General features: G+C 42.9%; 1 protein-coding gene across 5 annotated transcripts in view; it reads right to left on the reverse strand.

Moving 5' to 3' along the window:
- LOC139264358 (F-actin-uncapping protein LRRC16A-like) overlaps positions 1-17852 on the reverse strand; it is a 554868-nt gene that overhangs the window by 76578 nt on the left and 460438 nt on the right. For all 5 annotated transcript variants that reach the window (XM_070880668.1, XM_070880667.1, XM_070880669.1 and 2 more), the window contains one exon: positions 16757-16906. In XM_070880668.1, coding sequence (XP_070736769.1) covers positions 16757-16906 — 150 coding nt within the window. The remainder of the gene's footprint in view (positions 1-16756; positions 16907-17852) is intronic.

Consider the following 17852-nt stretch of genomic DNA (forward strand, 5'->3'; position numbering starts at 1 on the left):
GCCCGAAGCACGCAGCCCCTAGCCCTGGCCGAATGGCCTCACTGGGGCTGCGTGAATAAGGCTCCTCCCACGGTCAGCTCCCGCTTCCTCCGGACCCGACTTGACTCCCGCTTCCCGCCTCCGGACCCGACACCCGCTCCCCCCCCCGGACCCGACACCCGCTCCCCCCCACCCCCCGGACCGGACCTCCCTCCCCTCGACCTGACCTCCCTCTCCCTCCCCCCGACCCGACCGACCTCCCACCACACCCCCCGACCCGACCCAACGCCACCTACCTGTAAATCTGGTGCTGGGGACGGGCCCTGCCCGAAGTCTCAGGCCCGGCCCGTTCAGCCTCCCTCCCCCTTCTCCTTCCCCCCCACCCCCCTCAATCACCTTCCCCCCCACAATCTCCTTCCCCCCCACAATCCCCTTCTCCCCCCCTCCACAATCCCCTTCTCCCCCATCTCCTTTCCCCCCTTCCCTCCCATCCCTCCCTCTGCTCCCCCCCTCTCCTCGCTGTCAGAAACACAGACACTGACAGACAGAGAATGAGACACACAGACAGACAGAGAGATAGAGACACTGACAGAGTCACACTGAGGGGGGCATCCCAGCACGCTGCTGCAGTCGGTAAGTAGAAAATGTTTTATTTATTGATTTAAAAAAAAAAATTAGTTCTTATAAATTTTTTTTGATTGATTTATTGGTTGATTTATTGATGTATTTATCATTTATTATTGATGATGGCTCTTTATTTGTAAAACTGAAGTGTGTTTAATGTTTGTAAACTTCCCTTTAAACACCCACCCCCACCATTCCCTACGCATGATTTGTAACCTACGCCTGATTTTCTAAAGTGTAGACAAGGTTTTTTCGAGCGTATAAAAATCTTCACTTACTCCATTCTAAGTTAGTTTGGAGTAAGTTTTCACTGACGAAACTTTGAAAACAGGCGTAAGTGGGTGGACATGCCCCCTCTTGAAAAAAAAATTCTGTTCCAAAGTGAAACTGTTCTAACTGACTAGAACTGGAGCAAACTAAATGACGAGAATTCCGATTTCTAAGATACTCCGTTCTACACCAGTTGCTCCTAAAAATCAGGAGCAAATCATGTGGAAACTTGGGGCCTATGATTCTACAATTTAAATAAATGTTCCTCGTCATGGCTAAAACAGATCTGCTACTGATTCAGATTGTCCAGTTTCATTACAAGTTTAGCACTACTCCAAAGTCGTTCTGTCTTTACATGAGACACTAAACTTTTCCAGTAAGAATCATTTATCAAGGCCCACACTGAATCTGAAGCAAAGCAGAATGAGACCACACCCCACTTGCCCCTTCCCCCTTCAGGGAGTCTCATTCAGCACTGTCAGGTTGAGCCTTGACTTTGGATTTAGGCTGCATTTACACCTTAACTACAGTTTCGATGTTATGTGAAACAACCTCACACCGACATTACATTGCAGTGCAAATGCACCCTGTGACAATCTCAAAGAGACCCATGATCTTAAAATATAGAATTCTTTATTCCCCATTGGAAAACCTTTATTCCTCTTCCACCCACAACAGATAAATTCGCTGATGCACTTAAAAGTGAAGTATTATAAATCATTGCCTCAATGAACCCAAACCTCCATTAAAATGTCATGATGATCTGGAAAAATGAATTGATTTTCAATGTAAAATTAGGGATTCCGAATTTGGACCTAAGGCAGCAAATTGAACTTATTGAACTTATTTTTGCAAGTGTCATGCAAGTGACAAGCATATATTTTCAAACATCCTATGGTCTCTTATGTTTTCAAAACACATTGCAAATAGTTTAACTTAAAGCCACTACTGAAAATCCATCAATTTGTCTTGTCAAGCATTTCAGGATCCTGGTGAGTATTTCCCGCACAGACATGTTGGATCGAAAGGCATGCTCCTGTGTCGTAAATTTCTGTGATTCTATAAGAATTAAATTATACAAGCAACAGAAGAATTTAACAATAGTATTTAAATAAAAAGTAATGCATTTCAGTTAACACGCTCCGCCATTTGTCTCACACATACGGCAGCTCACCCTCAATCTCCTTATATTTTTAAGAACTTGCTGGATTTGCCCATTATACTTGCCAAAGATTTAGGGCTCATGCTTAACAGCGCAAGTTCCCTTTTAACAATGTGGTAACTGTTAATGCAATGCCAATCAACCTCTCTGACTAAGAAATTGAACAATGTAAATTGTTATCTCATTCCCACATGTAGTCACTTCTTCTTAGAGATTTTTAAAAGTTTATTTTTATTCTTACTTTTCCTTCCATAAGAACATAAGAAATAGGAACAGGAGTAGGCCATACGGCCCCTCGAGCCTGCTTTGCCATTCAATAAGATCATGGCTGATCTGATCATGGACTCAGCTCCACTTTCCCGCCCACTCCCCATAACCCCTTATCTTTTAAGAAACTGTCTATTTCTGTCTTAAATTTATTCAATGTCCCAGCTTCCACAGCTCTCTGATGCAGAGAATTCCAGAGATTTACAACCCTCAGAGAAGAAATTCCTCCTCATCTTGGTTTTAAATGGGCGGCCCCTTATTCTAAGATCATGCCCTCTAGTTCTAGTCTCCCCCATCAGCGGAAACATCCTCTCTGCATCCACCTTGTCAAGTCCCCTCATAATCTTATACGTTTCGATAAGATCACCTTTCATTCTTCTGAATTCCAATGAGTAGAGACCCAACCTACTCAACCTTTCCTCATAAGTCAACCCCCTCATCCCCGGAGTCAACCTGGTGAACCTTCTCTGAACTGCCTCCAAAGCAAGAATTTCCTTTCGTAAATACGCATACTATCCTTTTGTGTTTCATGCACAAGTACCCTCAGGTCCCGCTGTACTGAAGCACTTTGCAATCTTTCTCCATTTAAATAATAACTTGCTCTTTGATTTTTTCTGCCAAAGTGCATGACCTCACACTTTACGGCATTACACTCCATCTGCCAAATGTTTGCCCACTCACTTAGCCTGACTATGTCCTTTTGTAGATTTTTTGTGTCCTCCTCACACATTGCTTTTCCTCCCATCTTTGTATCGTCAGAAATCTTGGTCACGTTGCACTCAGTCCCTTCTTCCAAGTCATTAATATAGATTGTAATAGTTGGGGTCCCAGCACTGATCCCTGCGGCACCCCACTAGTTACTGGTTGCCAAACAGAGAATGTACCATTTATCCCGACTCTCTGTTCTCTGTTAGCCAATCCTCTATCCATGCTAATATATTACCCCCCACAACACTGTGAACTTTTATCTTGTGCAGTAACCTTTTATGTGGCATCTTGTCAAATGCCTTCAGAAAGTCCAAATACACCATATCCACTGGTTCCCCTTTATCGACCCTGTTTGTTACATCCTCAAAGAACTCCAGCAAATTTGTCAACCATGACTTCCCCTTCATAAAGCCATGCTGACTGCCTGACCGAATTTTGCTTTTCCAAATGTCCTGCTACTGCTTCTTTAATAATGGATTCCAACATTTTCCCAACCACAGATGTTAGACTAACTGGTCTATAGTTTCCTGCTTTTTGTCTGCCTCCTTTTTTAAATAGGGGCATTACATTTGCAGTTTTCCACTCTGCTGGGACCTCCCCAGAATCCAGGGAATTTTGGTAAATTACAACCAATGCATCCACAATCCCTGCTGCTACTTCTCTTAAGACCCTAGGATGGAAGCCATCAGGTCCAGGGGATTTATCTACCTTTTAGTCCCATTAGTCCCATTATCTTACTGAGTACCACCTCCTTAGTGATTGTCTCTTTTTTTTCTCACTTTCGTAATCCAATCTTGCTTTATCTCTCCTTATTTATTTTTCTAAACCTGATTTGACTCTAATTTCATCCACTCTTATTTGTCATTCCTGTTTTTTTCCTCAATTCTTAAATCCCTTTGGTTAAGGAGATAGATACACTATTGGTCCCATCGTTCACTAAGGTCCCAGATGTGCCGCTGCCCTCACTGTGCCGTTATCAGCTTGTACTTCCAGCAAGTTATGACCTATATTATATTTGAGCTGATGGATGCAGGAAAAAGTCTAACGGCGCATGCCGCGAAGTGCCCCGCTCCAGTAAGATTTAGTCCAATGTTACTAATGGTACGGAATGTGCATTCTACTGCTCAGTATTGCCCTGTTGACTTTGGACACAATACACGTTGCAAATTGTGAGTAGTAACTATCACTATGTTTGCCTAGCATGTCACATCTAAAACATTACCAACTTTCAATCAGTTTTTAACTATTTGAAATGTTTATCTTCACAACCAAAGAACATCAGTCCAAGAATCTGTTCAGACCTGCAGCAATCCATTCATAGTATTAGTTATTTAACTTTGCCAACTTCAAGAATATTGGTGATAAATAGCCAATCTGGCCCTGCATCCATTATAATTTCCCTCGAGCAATTGTGTCCATAAAAAGGCTTGACTGGGTGAGAAGGTTGTCTGGATTTTTACTGTTGACTGCAAATTTGCTTTGAAAATAATCATCTCCATGGGTACTTGGGTTCTGAAGCATGCAGCACTACCATGCATACAAGTATGCCAACAGGCTCACTGGATCAGTGCATGCTCTTTCAATTGGCGTGCAAACGAAACAATTCTTATAAGCAGGCAAAGACCATTAGGCCAACAAGACTGTCCCTTTTCCATAGATCAACTGCAATCAACTAACTTCTCACCATATTCTTCAATCCCTACTTTCTTTGGAAAGGACTCTGATTGGCTCTAACACCATTTACACCATCTTCTTTGATGGTCTTCCCTTGTCTTTATTTTACAAATCTTTTGACCCTGAATTTGCGGTCAGTAAAATGGCGAACAGCGTATGCTGTCATGTTGCTTTTGAAACTGTCAATGACAGCTCCGAAACTGGCTGCACTGTGCCCGCTAATCACCCCCCTCCCCTCCCCCGCCGCCACCCCCAGAGGCAGCAATCAGTCAAATCTCGTAAATCATTGAAATTGACGAAAACGTTACCTCTTCCGCAGTACATACGCTGCTAAATTCCCCACTAAATGTTAGACCCAAGGGATTAGGTGCAACTGGAGTTTTAACAATGTATTGACTGCTAAACAAAGGGTAAGAGTCTAGAAAACTAATTTTAATTTTGTGCAGTGTGAAATTTATCCATTTTAATAAAAATTTAAATTAAGAAACTTTTCAAAATATTTTAAACTTTTTAAAAAATATTTGTGCATTTTTATTTCAGGTTTGCCTTTTCCCCATGTTAGAACCCCAATCTTTCTTTTGCTCTCTCTAACTATTTAAAAAAGTTATAGTTTTAAGAACTTACGCATCTCCTTATTCGCTGTGAGAATTCTGCCTTTTGATTGGCTGCTTAGACAACCCATTGACATAACAGCAGTTCAAACAAAGAAATTCCCATTGAGTTCCGTTGGGCTGGAAATTGATCAAAATTTCTCGGCAATATTCTGGTGGTAAACGCTGATTGTGTTTTTAGTACCGTCGGAATACCGCTAAGAATGAAACCTGCTAGTTTCATCAAAATTTGACCGGCGGTGGCAGTAGCGGTAAGTATCTGGCGGTGGCGGTATTCTAAATCATGTTAGGCTGGCGTCCGGGAAAACGGGCCTTCTACGCATGATAGATTTTTTTTCTCTGAGATTATTTTTTCCTGTGATTCGGGGTCAAGGGTCACCCACGCATGCACAGAAGACCCGTTTCAGTGAATGAGAGGGGGATAGAGAGAGAGAGAGAGAGAGAAAGAGACAGGAGAGTTAAAAAGAGGTTGTCGAGCTTCAGAAACGAACAGAGGACTTGAATTATAGAATTATAAAAATATAAAGATAAAATCTACAACTGTTAAAAGTAATATTTTGAATATTTTAATACAAATAATGCAGAGAGAAGGAGAGGGAGATGTGGAAAGAGGTAGGGGGAAGGAGGAGGGCCAAGAGATTTTCTTTGGATACCCAAGAGGCACTAGTCCACGAAGTTGAATCTAGATGGGGTCAACGGACCTGGGGTGGGCAAGGGTAGCCCTGTCATCTGGATGTGGAGGGAAATTTCGCAGGCGGTGTCCTCTGTGGCGCAGGTCCATTGGGGGTCAAACCAGTGCCGTAAGCAATGGAACTACATAGTTTCGGCCTCGAGAGTAATAATTTTAATCATGCACTTCCTCATTACTTAAAATGTAAATCTGACACGTTAATGTAGGTAAGCTTAGTGTCACGCCTTATTTTTCATCAACAATCTTATTGCGATGGTTTTCTGAGATCGTGTACTTATACGTGTTCATCATGCATCATGTGCATCTTAATGGTACATTAATAGGACACTGAAGAAAGGATTGGGGATGGCTAATTGGGGATGTCTATCTGTGTGTTTGCAAGAGTAGCTGGGCAATGAGGTTAAAACATTGCTATTGTCAGCTTTACAGAAGAAAATATCCAATAATTGGGCTGAGCAGCGGTGCATGGGTGGAGACCCACCAACCTTTACTGAGTTGTCTGACCTGGAGGAGCACGCCACAGCCCTAGTCGGAGCCCATAATCTTACGGCTACCCGTGGTGGTGCCGATCCAGTGACAGCAGAGGGTAAGTCGTGCAGAATCCCTGGGCATATTGCGGTCATGTAATTTAATGTTATGTCAATATAATGTAATGCAATGCTGGGGTCATGTAATGTAATGTCCTGCATTTCGGTTTCGGTAAATTTCATGTATTGTCTCTCAGCAACATATAATGCAGTAGTGGTGGTCCTCTAGATAAGCCTGCGCTACGTGAGTGTACTCATGTCACCCTGACCCCTCCCCTGCTGCGAAACTCTCACCTTTTTTTTTTCTAGTTGTACAGGAGGAGTCGCAGGACGAAGAAGAGGACTTGGAGGAAGAAGAGATGTGCCTCTACAAACTATGGTGGTGGTGGGTGGGGAGATGTTAGAAGTGATGCAGGAGGTGGTGGAGGTGGTTAGTCAGGGGTCGGAAATTTTATCTGCGGCCATCTCTTCCTCGTCGGGATCCCTTTTTGTTGGGTTCCCCTTGGAGGAAACAGTGTGCAGCAGCGCACCCAGAGTGTTCCAGCCTGTATGCTGAATCTGCGGAGGTTGATCCGGCAAGGCAGGTATGCTCCACGACAGGCAGACGTCGACCTGGACATGGTGGGATTGCCTAGGGCGAGCGTTGACGTAGGTCGAGAGCTCCTCCAGGCCATGGGTGGCATAGCCGGGAACATCGCCGCACAATCCGCACGTCAATTGAAGACCATGGCGGAGCTGATTGCGGCGGTGCAGTGAACCGCCGATTCCGTCGATGCCATGAGGCAATTGATGGTCTCGGAAAATGGCACTGCACCCCGGAGTGTCATAGCACCCAGGCCAACAGCACTTGAGCATTGGGAGGAATTTATCACTTTCAACTCTGAAGCCGGGTCTTCCACACCATGAGCTTACCCAGTACCCCCAAACATGGCGCTGTCATTGTCGCCCCACCTGTTGCGCGAGGTACTCTACTGCACAATGTCATGATCCCAACACGAATAGGGCAGGGGTAGGGATAACGGGAAGAAGCAATTGGGGGTAAGGAGTTGGGGGGGGGGAAAGGCAGCGGGAATGGTGCCCGCAGGTAAAATTGGAGCCGAGTGGGGGGGTGTTGTGGGTGTTTGTTGATTTTTGTGGGTGTTTGTTGTACTTTCAGATTTCTATTTCAATCAAAAATTGTTGCATTTTTGGGGGTGTTAGTTGTTGTTGTTACTGCTTGTTTTGTTTTGTTATATTTCTATGAAAAATGTTATTTATTTAATTTTAAGTTTTATAAAGTTGTACAAAATAAAAAAATTTTATACAAATATTTTATTCAATGCAAGATGTACGCATCATGGATGCTCCCTGGAAAATTGGCATTTACTGCCATGATGTGCTGCGTGTGGTCGACGACGAGCTGCACATTCAGGGAGTGGAATCCCTTTCGGTTTCGGTAAACCTCTAGCTCCTCTAACGGTGCTCGCAGGGCGATGTGCGTACCTTGAACCTTGAACATGGCATCCTGAATCTTGGGTAAGTTAGCAATTTTTGAAAAACCCAAAACCCTTTCACTCTGCGCCTCCCTGGTCATGGGAAGTTTATAAAGTCCATCCTGTGTGTGTAAAGCGCATCAGTTATCTGCCCAATGCAACGATGTGTGTGTGCTGAGAGATGCAGCATATATCGCCAGCTGATGCCTGAAGGGAGCCGGATGCATAGACGGCAAGTGCCGCAGTCACTTTCACCTTGATGGGCAGTGCGGTCCAGTTGGTGCTGGTAGGCTACAGGTCTGCTTTTATGAGCTGGCATATCTCATGGATCACCTCTTTTTGGAAGTGCAGTCTTCTAACGCACCATGTATCAGACAGTTGCAGGTATGAGCGCTTCTCCCTGTAAATCCTTTGGGGGTAAGGCCTCCTCCTCCTCCTCCTCCTCATAAGTCTGCAACCTCTTTGATTGACTCATAATTCTCTTCAATAAACCTTCTTCCAGTTCTATTCTGCATCAAATATGTAGTCTGCAATATTGGCAGAGAAATTACAGGCCCCATTCCTTTTAATGTCCTAAAATGTCCTTAAGTATCCATAAATGTCCTCAAATAACCATAAATGTCTTTTAAAGTAACCACAATGTGCTCAGATTCTCTCAAAAAAATTTGAACACCTTTTAAATGTACTCACAAATAACTTTTAAGCTCTCACTAACTTCAAACAGCCTTTCCTCAAGATCCTCCGATTTTCAAAATGGCATCCCTACCGCTGGGTTAGGATCAGGTAAGACACGGGTTTGGGCGATTTGATGAATTTACCGTCGCTGATGTTTTTGGATGGTATTTGGGCATTGCACGAAATATGACGTCAAAATAACTATTGTAAAAAATGGGCGGGCGGTATTGTTTACCGCTGGCGGTAATTGACTGCCGAATTTACCGCCAGCGATATTTGGGTGGTAATTTTGAGTTTGTGCGTCATTTCAGAAGTAAATGGACGGTAAGAGGGCGGAAAGGTGATGAATTTCTCGCCCTTTGAATTGAATTCAAGGTCGGAAAGCACGAAATTCTCGACACAGAGATTGCGAAATCCTTGTGCGAAGTGTACTTCGGGGCCACGGCGAACGCCTTCAATTCGCTGCTGACCGCAAATTCCAGGCCATCATCAAGGGTGAGAAAGTTCTGCTTGATTTCCCTTTTCACTCCGAACTATCAGCTAATGCTCATTGCATTTGAAACCCTAATCATAGTTTTTTTTTTTTATTGCCTTTGAGGAGCAATATCCTCTATATGATGAAATGATCAGACTACCCATAGTACTTGAGATAGGGTTTGACCAATACTTTCTACTAAGACCTTATAACCTCTTTTGATTTGTATTGTATCCCTCTCCTGATGCACCACATTACCTTGCTTGCCATTGTTACCTTGCTTGCCATCGTTACTGCAGCTAAGCACTGTGCTGAGAGTTTCATGGATTTATTCACTCTAACCCCCAGCTCTCGTGTTATAAGCACGCTGTATAGCTGCTTCATTTAACAACTCTACTGGTTCTTTATCTCTATTATTATAAAAAATGTATGACTGAACCAATTTGTAAGCAAGTGTACAAAAAGATCATAGCTTTTAAAACGACCAAAATAATTAACTTTGGTTAGATAAATGCATGATACAAGGTTCAGAGTTGGCAGTAATAAAATATTGTGCTATTTCTAATAAGTCCATCAAAAAATGTTAAATTATTTGAACTTTACAATGATCAATGGACTGCAAATATATTTAAATAAAAGTCAAAACTGCTTTAGTTACTACACATTTAAAAGTTATAGAATTCAAATTGATGAAGACAGGTAGAATGGAAGACAGTGATCGTCTGCAGGCTCAAACATTACACAACCAAGAATAGCCCTGTCTCCACCTCGCATCTACCTACAAATACTACCAACATGAAAATTGGATGTCGAAAGGGAGAAGATTAGCTTGTGTTTTTCCTCCCCAGCCCAGGTACACTGAAGCAAGTTGCAATGATTGTAGTGTAGCTATGGTTAAGATCAGCTAATTCAGTATTGTCCAGGGATTGAACTGACGACCGTCCTAATTTGTATGTCTCAGTGTCACACCACTGAATCATTGAAAAAATATCCCTACAGAACAAAACATATCTGTAATATAACTTACAATAAAGAAGATACCCAAAAGGCGCAAGACCCATTTAAACTAGTACAGCTGAAGAATGGACTCACATAGCTTTGGCGACAGCTTATTTAATCAATTGAATTTTTAAACTGTTCATTGAAAACTGCTCATATCAATTTGATGGTACCTGTATTATGATTGATGCTACATTTGTTTATTTTTTTAAATGCAAGAGAAGATTGTATTTTTAAGTGAGCATTAGATTAATGCACTATAAACATCCTGAATGATGGACCACTTCATACAAAGTTATGTCTGGCAGCAGCTCAGACAAGTCATTCCCAAATGACCAAGCTCCATTATTGAAAATGGGAACAGACTGATATATATTATAATTAATTCAGGGTTACCTAAATCAATTACATTAGAAATACATGCAGTAAATGTCAAGGCAGTGTGCCTGAATTTATTGACTGAAACCAGAAGCTTACCTCCTTAAGCTAACCGTATGTAAATGAAGGCTGGGAGAATAATACAGAGAACACATTTCAAAGTTCACTAAAAAAAAAATGCAACCAGAAAGCACATCATTTACAGCCCACCTCATGAAGCTTGAAATCAGGGGCCAAGGGTTTAAAAGATGAATACATGAAAAGAAAGCAAAGGAAACCCATCAAACAAACCCCAGTCAAGTATGGTGCAACCACAACACCACCTGCCCACCCCTGAGCAATACGTTCTCCTAGGACAGACGTGAAAAAAGCCAGAGAAAAAAAACTCTGGGCAATTCAGGAAAACTCCTCTCTAACCGCGAAGGCAAGCTCCTGGAGAACTCTGTTCCTCATGACTCATAAATAACTAACTAATAGGAACATAGATATATTAGGAACAGAAGTAGACTATTCAGCTTTGGGTAAAAAGTGCTTCCTAATTTCGCTCCTGAATGGCCTCTTTCTAATGTTAAGTATACGCCCCCTTGTTCTGGATTCCCCCATCAGAGGAAATAGTTTCTCCATATCTACCCTATAAAATCCTTTTAATATTTTAAACATGTCGATCAGATCACCTCTCAATCTTCTATACTCAAGGGAATAAAGCCAAGTTTATGCAACCTGTCCTCATAATTTTACCCTCGAAGACCCGGTATCATTCTGGTGAACCTGCGCTGCACCCCCTCCAAGACCAATACATCCTTCTTGAGGTGCGGTGCCCAAAACTGAACACAGTACTCGAGTTGGGGTCTGACCAAGGCTCTATATAACTGAAGTATAACTCCCTCCCCTTTGTATTCCAGCACCCCTTGAGATAAAAACCAACATTCCAATAGCTTTGGTGATTGCTTACCCCATGTGACTGGACATGTCTTCTTCTCTAAAAAAAACTTGTCAAGCTCCTTTTTAAAGGACAGCAGTGACCTAATACTCAGAATTTTTTTCTAGGTGATGACTTTCTATAAAAACAAATCCTTCCGGGCACCTAACCTAACCCTGCCTGTGTATTTTGCAGGCATGACTTCTAGTCTTACAACCCTTATATATTTCAAATTTATTTTCTAACCTTACTGTATCCAACTCCGAGTTTAAAAACTTCATCCATATTGCCTCTAAGTCTGCATTTTCCTACATAAGTAATTAATTTATGGAGCCTATTCTCACAACTAAGAACTTAAAAGATGTGGGAGCCAAAATTCAGCTATCCAAAAAGGCCACTTACCACCAGGAAGCGGCGGCGGAGTCGAGCGGCTGCCAACTTCTGGTCCAATGGCCGCCACGATTAAAATTCACCTCGGGGATTTTTCTGGCAGTTCTCATTTCCGCCCCGCTGCTGCCGACCATCCTAAGTGCATCATTCAAAGGGTGCACCGCCCGATCTCCCGCACCTCCACGGCACCCCCCGCGAAATTTAACTGGAAAAATCATAGATTCGCCACGCGGTGCCCCCGACAGCTTTTTCTGTCGGTGCACCTTCCTTTCACTGTGTGAGCCACGGCAGCATGGCGGCCCTTTAAGGGGAGAGCGCACTGCCATGCAGCCATGTTTTTTTTTTGCCAACTTCCTGATCGGCCGGACAATTATTGCCCCGGGTTCGGCCAGGCTGCCAGCATCCCCTCTAGGATGCCAGGCCGCTGGCCCGATCGAATCCTTCCCTGGTGGCCCAGGGAACTAAAGCAAAATAATCGCTGGTTCTCTCCCCTTTAACTTAGGGGAGAGACGTGGTGACGCACCACTCCCATTTTCGCCCCTCTAGAGTACTTACCTCCGCACTTCGTGTCCACCTAGTCTTATGTGACGGTAAAACACTTTGAAAACAGTAAGTGCGCCAGGTTTCTGGCAGGGGTGAATTTCTACCCCTTGGTATCATTGTAGTTGCCTTGCGTTTCACCCTATCCACAACCTTAAAATCTCTCATCATGTGCGGGGACCAGAACTGGACAGATTAAGTCAAGTGAAGACATACCAATGTTTGATATTGTCTAAGAACAGTCTTTTAGAGAACCCCACCCTCATCTCTCTTGAGAATTTCCAAATCAGAGCCTGGCTCTTTAGCATTCACTACTGAACTCACAAACTGTTTCATTTGCTATTGCTATCAAATTGATGTTGATTGTCACAAAACTTTATAAAAACAAGCAGATCCAGCATGACATTGCTTATGGTTGATACATGGCTTCATAAGGATAGGAGTATTATAACACATAATGTATTACTCTGCTGCTAATGGAATATTGTAATCTGCCCTATCCCTTAAAGCCACAGATCCTTACCGCAGCTAAAAGCATAATCTGTGATCAATTAGAAGTCGTTGCTGCTCCGAAGGAAGTTTCTTGCTATATTGGCAGCTAAATCCCCAGGCTCCGTTCTTGCCTCCCGCCGCATGCGGTTAGCTTTTCTAGTAGCCCTTTTTGGTGGGTGCGTGGGTGAGAGTGGGGAGAGGAAGGGTAGACAGATATGCTGCAATAACAATCAAGGAAAGTTCTTATCACTGACCCCTCAAGCACCATTTTTTCTTTGACTGAAAGCTGCAAGTAAACAAACTATGGATGCTCTTTCTCACACGGATTGTTTTTCAATAATGGAAATCACACACTGGGGCCTGGAACTAGCTGAAGTGCTCTTGCAGCGAGCTGGCTCGGGCTCGATGGGCCAAATGGCCTCCCTGCATGCTGTAACCATTCTATAACTTATTGGTCACAAATATTAGATGTAGACTAACTGTATGTGTGTATGTATGCAACACCTAAACAAACATTTTGGATACTAGCAGCTGCCTGACAGTTACATCACCAAGAATGAGTTTACAAAACCAGAGGAAAACTCAATCAAGAAAATTCAGTATGAATGGGCAACTTACAATGTCTCTATTGAAGCACAATACCATCAGCAAAGCATCAGTGCTATTTCACCAATCAACTCACATTAAAAATTGAGCCGCAATTAATTGCTGCCTAAAACATAGAGGCCTAGTGTTTCTGCTAGGTTGCGCTGGTATTTCCAAAATCAGCAAAACCAACGCAAAAGATCGAAGAATTTCAAAAGCACGTTATGTTCAGTGCAAGTCGACCTTCCGTGAGCTGTTGGCTAGCTTAAAAACCATTAGCACGGATTTTCCGGGGCCTATGATCGTGTACGCGGCCATAAGTGCCCCACAGGTTCCGGGTTTTGAACTTGCGATCTGCCACGTTTCAGCTTGACAGTTCCATCGCATCCTCGGGAAATGGACATTTGCTGGTGGAGAATTGGGCTCTTTGCCCAACTACTGCCCAGTGCTTGTCCGTGAAACTCTTACTCCTAGTAAAAGTAGGCGTAGGGCCTTCTTTTACCAGGCGTAAGAGTTTAAATAAATATTACAATAATTAAAAAAAATTATTTAAACATAAAAAAAACTTTTAAATTAGTTGTGTTATTTAAACCCCTTTAAAACATTAAAATTTAGTTTTCAAAAAATTACATTTTAGTTTTAAATGTACAGTTGATGCTTGGATCGCCAATTGCGCCCAAAGCAGCAACTCTTGGCCATAGTGTTAGATAATACCGCCTCATCAGTCTACTCTCAATCATCAGCAAAGTGATGGAAGGTGTCGTCGATAGTGCTATCACGCGCCATTTACTCACCAATAACCTGCTCAATGATGCAGTTTGGGTTCCGCCAGGACCACTCGGCTCAGACCTCATTACAGCCTTGGTCCATACATTGACAAAAGAGCTGAATTTCGGACATGAGGGGAGAGTGACTGCCTTTGATATCAAGGCAGCATTTAAACGAGAGTGGGATCAAAGAGCCATAGTAAAATTAAAGTCAACGGTAAAACTCTCCACTGGGTGGAGTCATACCTAGCACAAAGGAAGATGGTTGTAGTTGTTGGAGGCCAATCATCACAGCCCCAGGACATTGCTGCAGGAGTTCCTCAGGGCAGTGTCCTAGACCCAACCATCTTCAGCTGCTTCATCACCTTCCTTCCATCATAAGGTCAGATGTGCGGATGTTCGCTGATGATTGCAGTGTTTAGTTCCATTCCTAACTCCTCAGATAATGAAGCAGTCCATGCCCGCATGCAGCAAGACCTGGACGACATTCAAGCTTGGCTGATAAGCAGCAAGTAACATTCACGCCACACAAGATCCAGGCAATGACTATCTCCAACAAGCGCGTGTCTAACCGCCGCCGCTTCAGATTCAACAGCATTACCGTCGTCGAATCCCCCACCATCAACATCCTGGGGGTCACCATTGACTAGAGACTTAACTGGACCAGCCACATAAATACTGTGGCTGCAAGAGCAAATCAGAGGCTGGGTATTCTGTGGTGAGTATCCCACCTCCTGACTGCCCAAAGCCTTTCCACCATCCACAAGTCAGAAGTATGATGAAATACTTTCCACTTGCCTGGATGAGTGCAGCGCCAACAACATTCGAAGCTCCAACATTCGAAGCTCTCCATCCAGGACAAAGGAGCCCGCTTGATTGGCACCTCATTCACCACCTTAAACATTCACTCCCTCCATCACTGGCACATTGTGGCTGCAGGGTGCACCATCTACATGAGACACTGCAGCAACTCGCCAAGGCTTCTTCGACAGCATCGACCAAACCCGCGACCTCTACCACCTAGGACAGGGGCGCAGGCAGATGGAAACACCTCACCCCTAAGTTCCCCACCATCCTGTCTTGGAAGTATATTTCTGTTCCTTCATCGTCGCTGCGTCAAAATCCTGGATCTCCCTCCCTAACAGCACTGTGGGAGTACCTTCACTACAGTGACTGCAGCAGTTCAAGAAGGTGGCTTACCACCACCTACTCAAGGGCAATTAGGGATGGGCAATAAATGCTGGCCTTGCCATGAATGAATTAAAAAAAATATGCACTGCTTAAGACTTCAGACTTCTGAGACATTCGGACACAGACATGATCCATATTTCATATACACACAAATATTATAGAAAGTCAAAGTGAGTAGTATATAAGCTTTTAATTGAGATCGGTTCAAAGTTATTACACTACTTATCTGATCTTCCTATTACCAGAGACTTGCTTATTCACCATAAACAGAAGTCAAGCAGCAGCTCCTATCTGCCAGAACCTATGAAATTTTGGTTAATTATGTGCATGTCTAATTCCTAGGCAACTTTTTCCAACAAAAAAAGCAGGTAGAGTCAAAATTGCCTGGCACATACAGCGCCATGTTATTTTACCCTGCATAAAATATTCAAAATTTAGTGGCTTTCATCTGATAACCACTCTCAATCAGATGGCTCTACATATAATTTTTTACCCTTCAAATTCATTATTTTAATTAAATGAGGATCAATGATGGAAAACTTTAGTGATGAAACTTAAGAATGATCACAGCTTAGGATCATTCCAGCAGAAGCAAACAGAAAGGAGCATCATAAAATCACCTTCAATTATAAAATTTATTGTACAATATATGCTTTATGACTGCACTGCAAGCTATTTGAGAAGTACTTGGAGAGCATCGGGACAGTGTTCTGTTGTAAGCTGCACGTTCTAGTTCCAAATACACGAGCTGCTGAAGCTCTGGATAAAAATCACACTCGCCTTGTTTTGCTAACACGCATAATGGTTTCTGCTGCTGGGAAACCCCCAGAATGTGGCTCCGACATGTCGGTGATGTCAACATGTCCAAACTCATCAAGGTTCTGAATTCAATTAATTTCAATCGGATTTTTTTTCAGCAAAGGCATTGCAAGCTGTCAATGTTAGTTTGCTTTAAATATTTTTCCAAGTCTACGCAGATAAATCGAGTTACTGTGGGAGAGTTTTATTATTTAGCTCTTCCCACTGATATAAATGAATATCACAGTCTTATTGTACACAGTACTGTGGTGGATAAATAAGACACTGCGTTCACTTTTTTTGTTACCAAAATAAGATTGCACAAAACATTAAACATGTAAAGTTCATTTCTTTTCTGTGCTCAAAGATAGCATTAATAGCCTCACATAAGGCAAACAGAACGTATCAACAGGAACAAACAAGTTCCACATTGACTTTAAAAAAAATTGAATTTACGTACTATTTTCTTTAGGATATATGTTTCTGGCAATAAACACAATAAGTAGAATGGACACCCAATACACAAGACTCGGTTTCGTGTATTATTGCCGATCAAGCTTACCATGCAGGTATCCAGTTCCTCGAGCCTCTCCAATTCGGTCAGTTCCTCAGCAGTGACAGCAAGTCGCTTTGTTGGCTTCTCTTCCAACACTTCTATTTCTGTGGACTCCTGACGTGGTAGTGGCTTTCCACGCTTTGTCAGATGGTTGGCCTATTGTAGGAAATGGGGGCAAATATATCAACAGCAATAAAGGAAATATACTACCACCTGAAACATATTTCTTGTTGTCCAAATTCTAGACAGTTTGGTGCTCTTGTATGATAATATTGGTATTTTTTTGCATTACTAATGGATTAATATTCAACTTTCATCAATTTATATAGGCATTATTTCAACTTCCTCAGCAAGGAATGTCCAAGCAAGACTTACTTCAGTTATCTAGGAAAGGGGTGAGGAGCCTTTTAAGGCTCTAACACGCTAAAGGTTTTGAAAGGTGTCAAAGTTCAATTAGTTTAAATGTTTTACAACTTGAACACAAAACATTTCTTTCAACATGACATAGCCTTATGTAGAGCAGATGCGCATGAAAGTGCATAAGACGAATCTCTTTTAAGATGCTGCTTTTTAAAGTTGCACAAAAAGGGAATGGCCATTAAGGTGGTATTTTACAGTTACTCATCAACAGCAAAATCTTGAACAACTTGTATTCCATAGTCATGCACCAGGAAAAGTGTTTGAAGACCAGACCTTCAAATCTGTTACCAAGCTCATGGTCTACAGGGCTGTAGTAATACCCGCCCTCCTATACGGCTCAGAGACATGGACCATGTACAGTAGACACCTCATGTCGCTGGAGATATACCACCAACGATGTCTCCGCAAGATCCTGAAAATCCCCTGGGAGGACAGACACACTAACGTTAGCGTCCTCGACCAGGCCAACATCCCCAGCATTGAAGCACTGACCATGCTTGATCAGCTCCACTGGGCAGACCACATTTTTCGCAAGACACGAGACTCCCAAAGCAAGCGCTCTACTCGGAACTCCTTCACGGCAAACGAGCCAAAGGTGGGAAGAGGAAACGTTACAAGGACATTTTCAAAACTTCCCTGATAAAGTACAACATCCCCACTGACATCTGGGAGTCCTTGGCCA

This window comes from Pristiophorus japonicus, chromosome 5 (genome assembly GCF_044704955.1).
Source record: "Pristiophorus japonicus isolate sPriJap1 chromosome 5, sPriJap1.hap1, whole genome shotgun sequence".
NCBI lineage: Eukaryota > Metazoa > Chordata > Chondrichthyes > Pristiophoridae > Pristiophorus > Pristiophorus japonicus.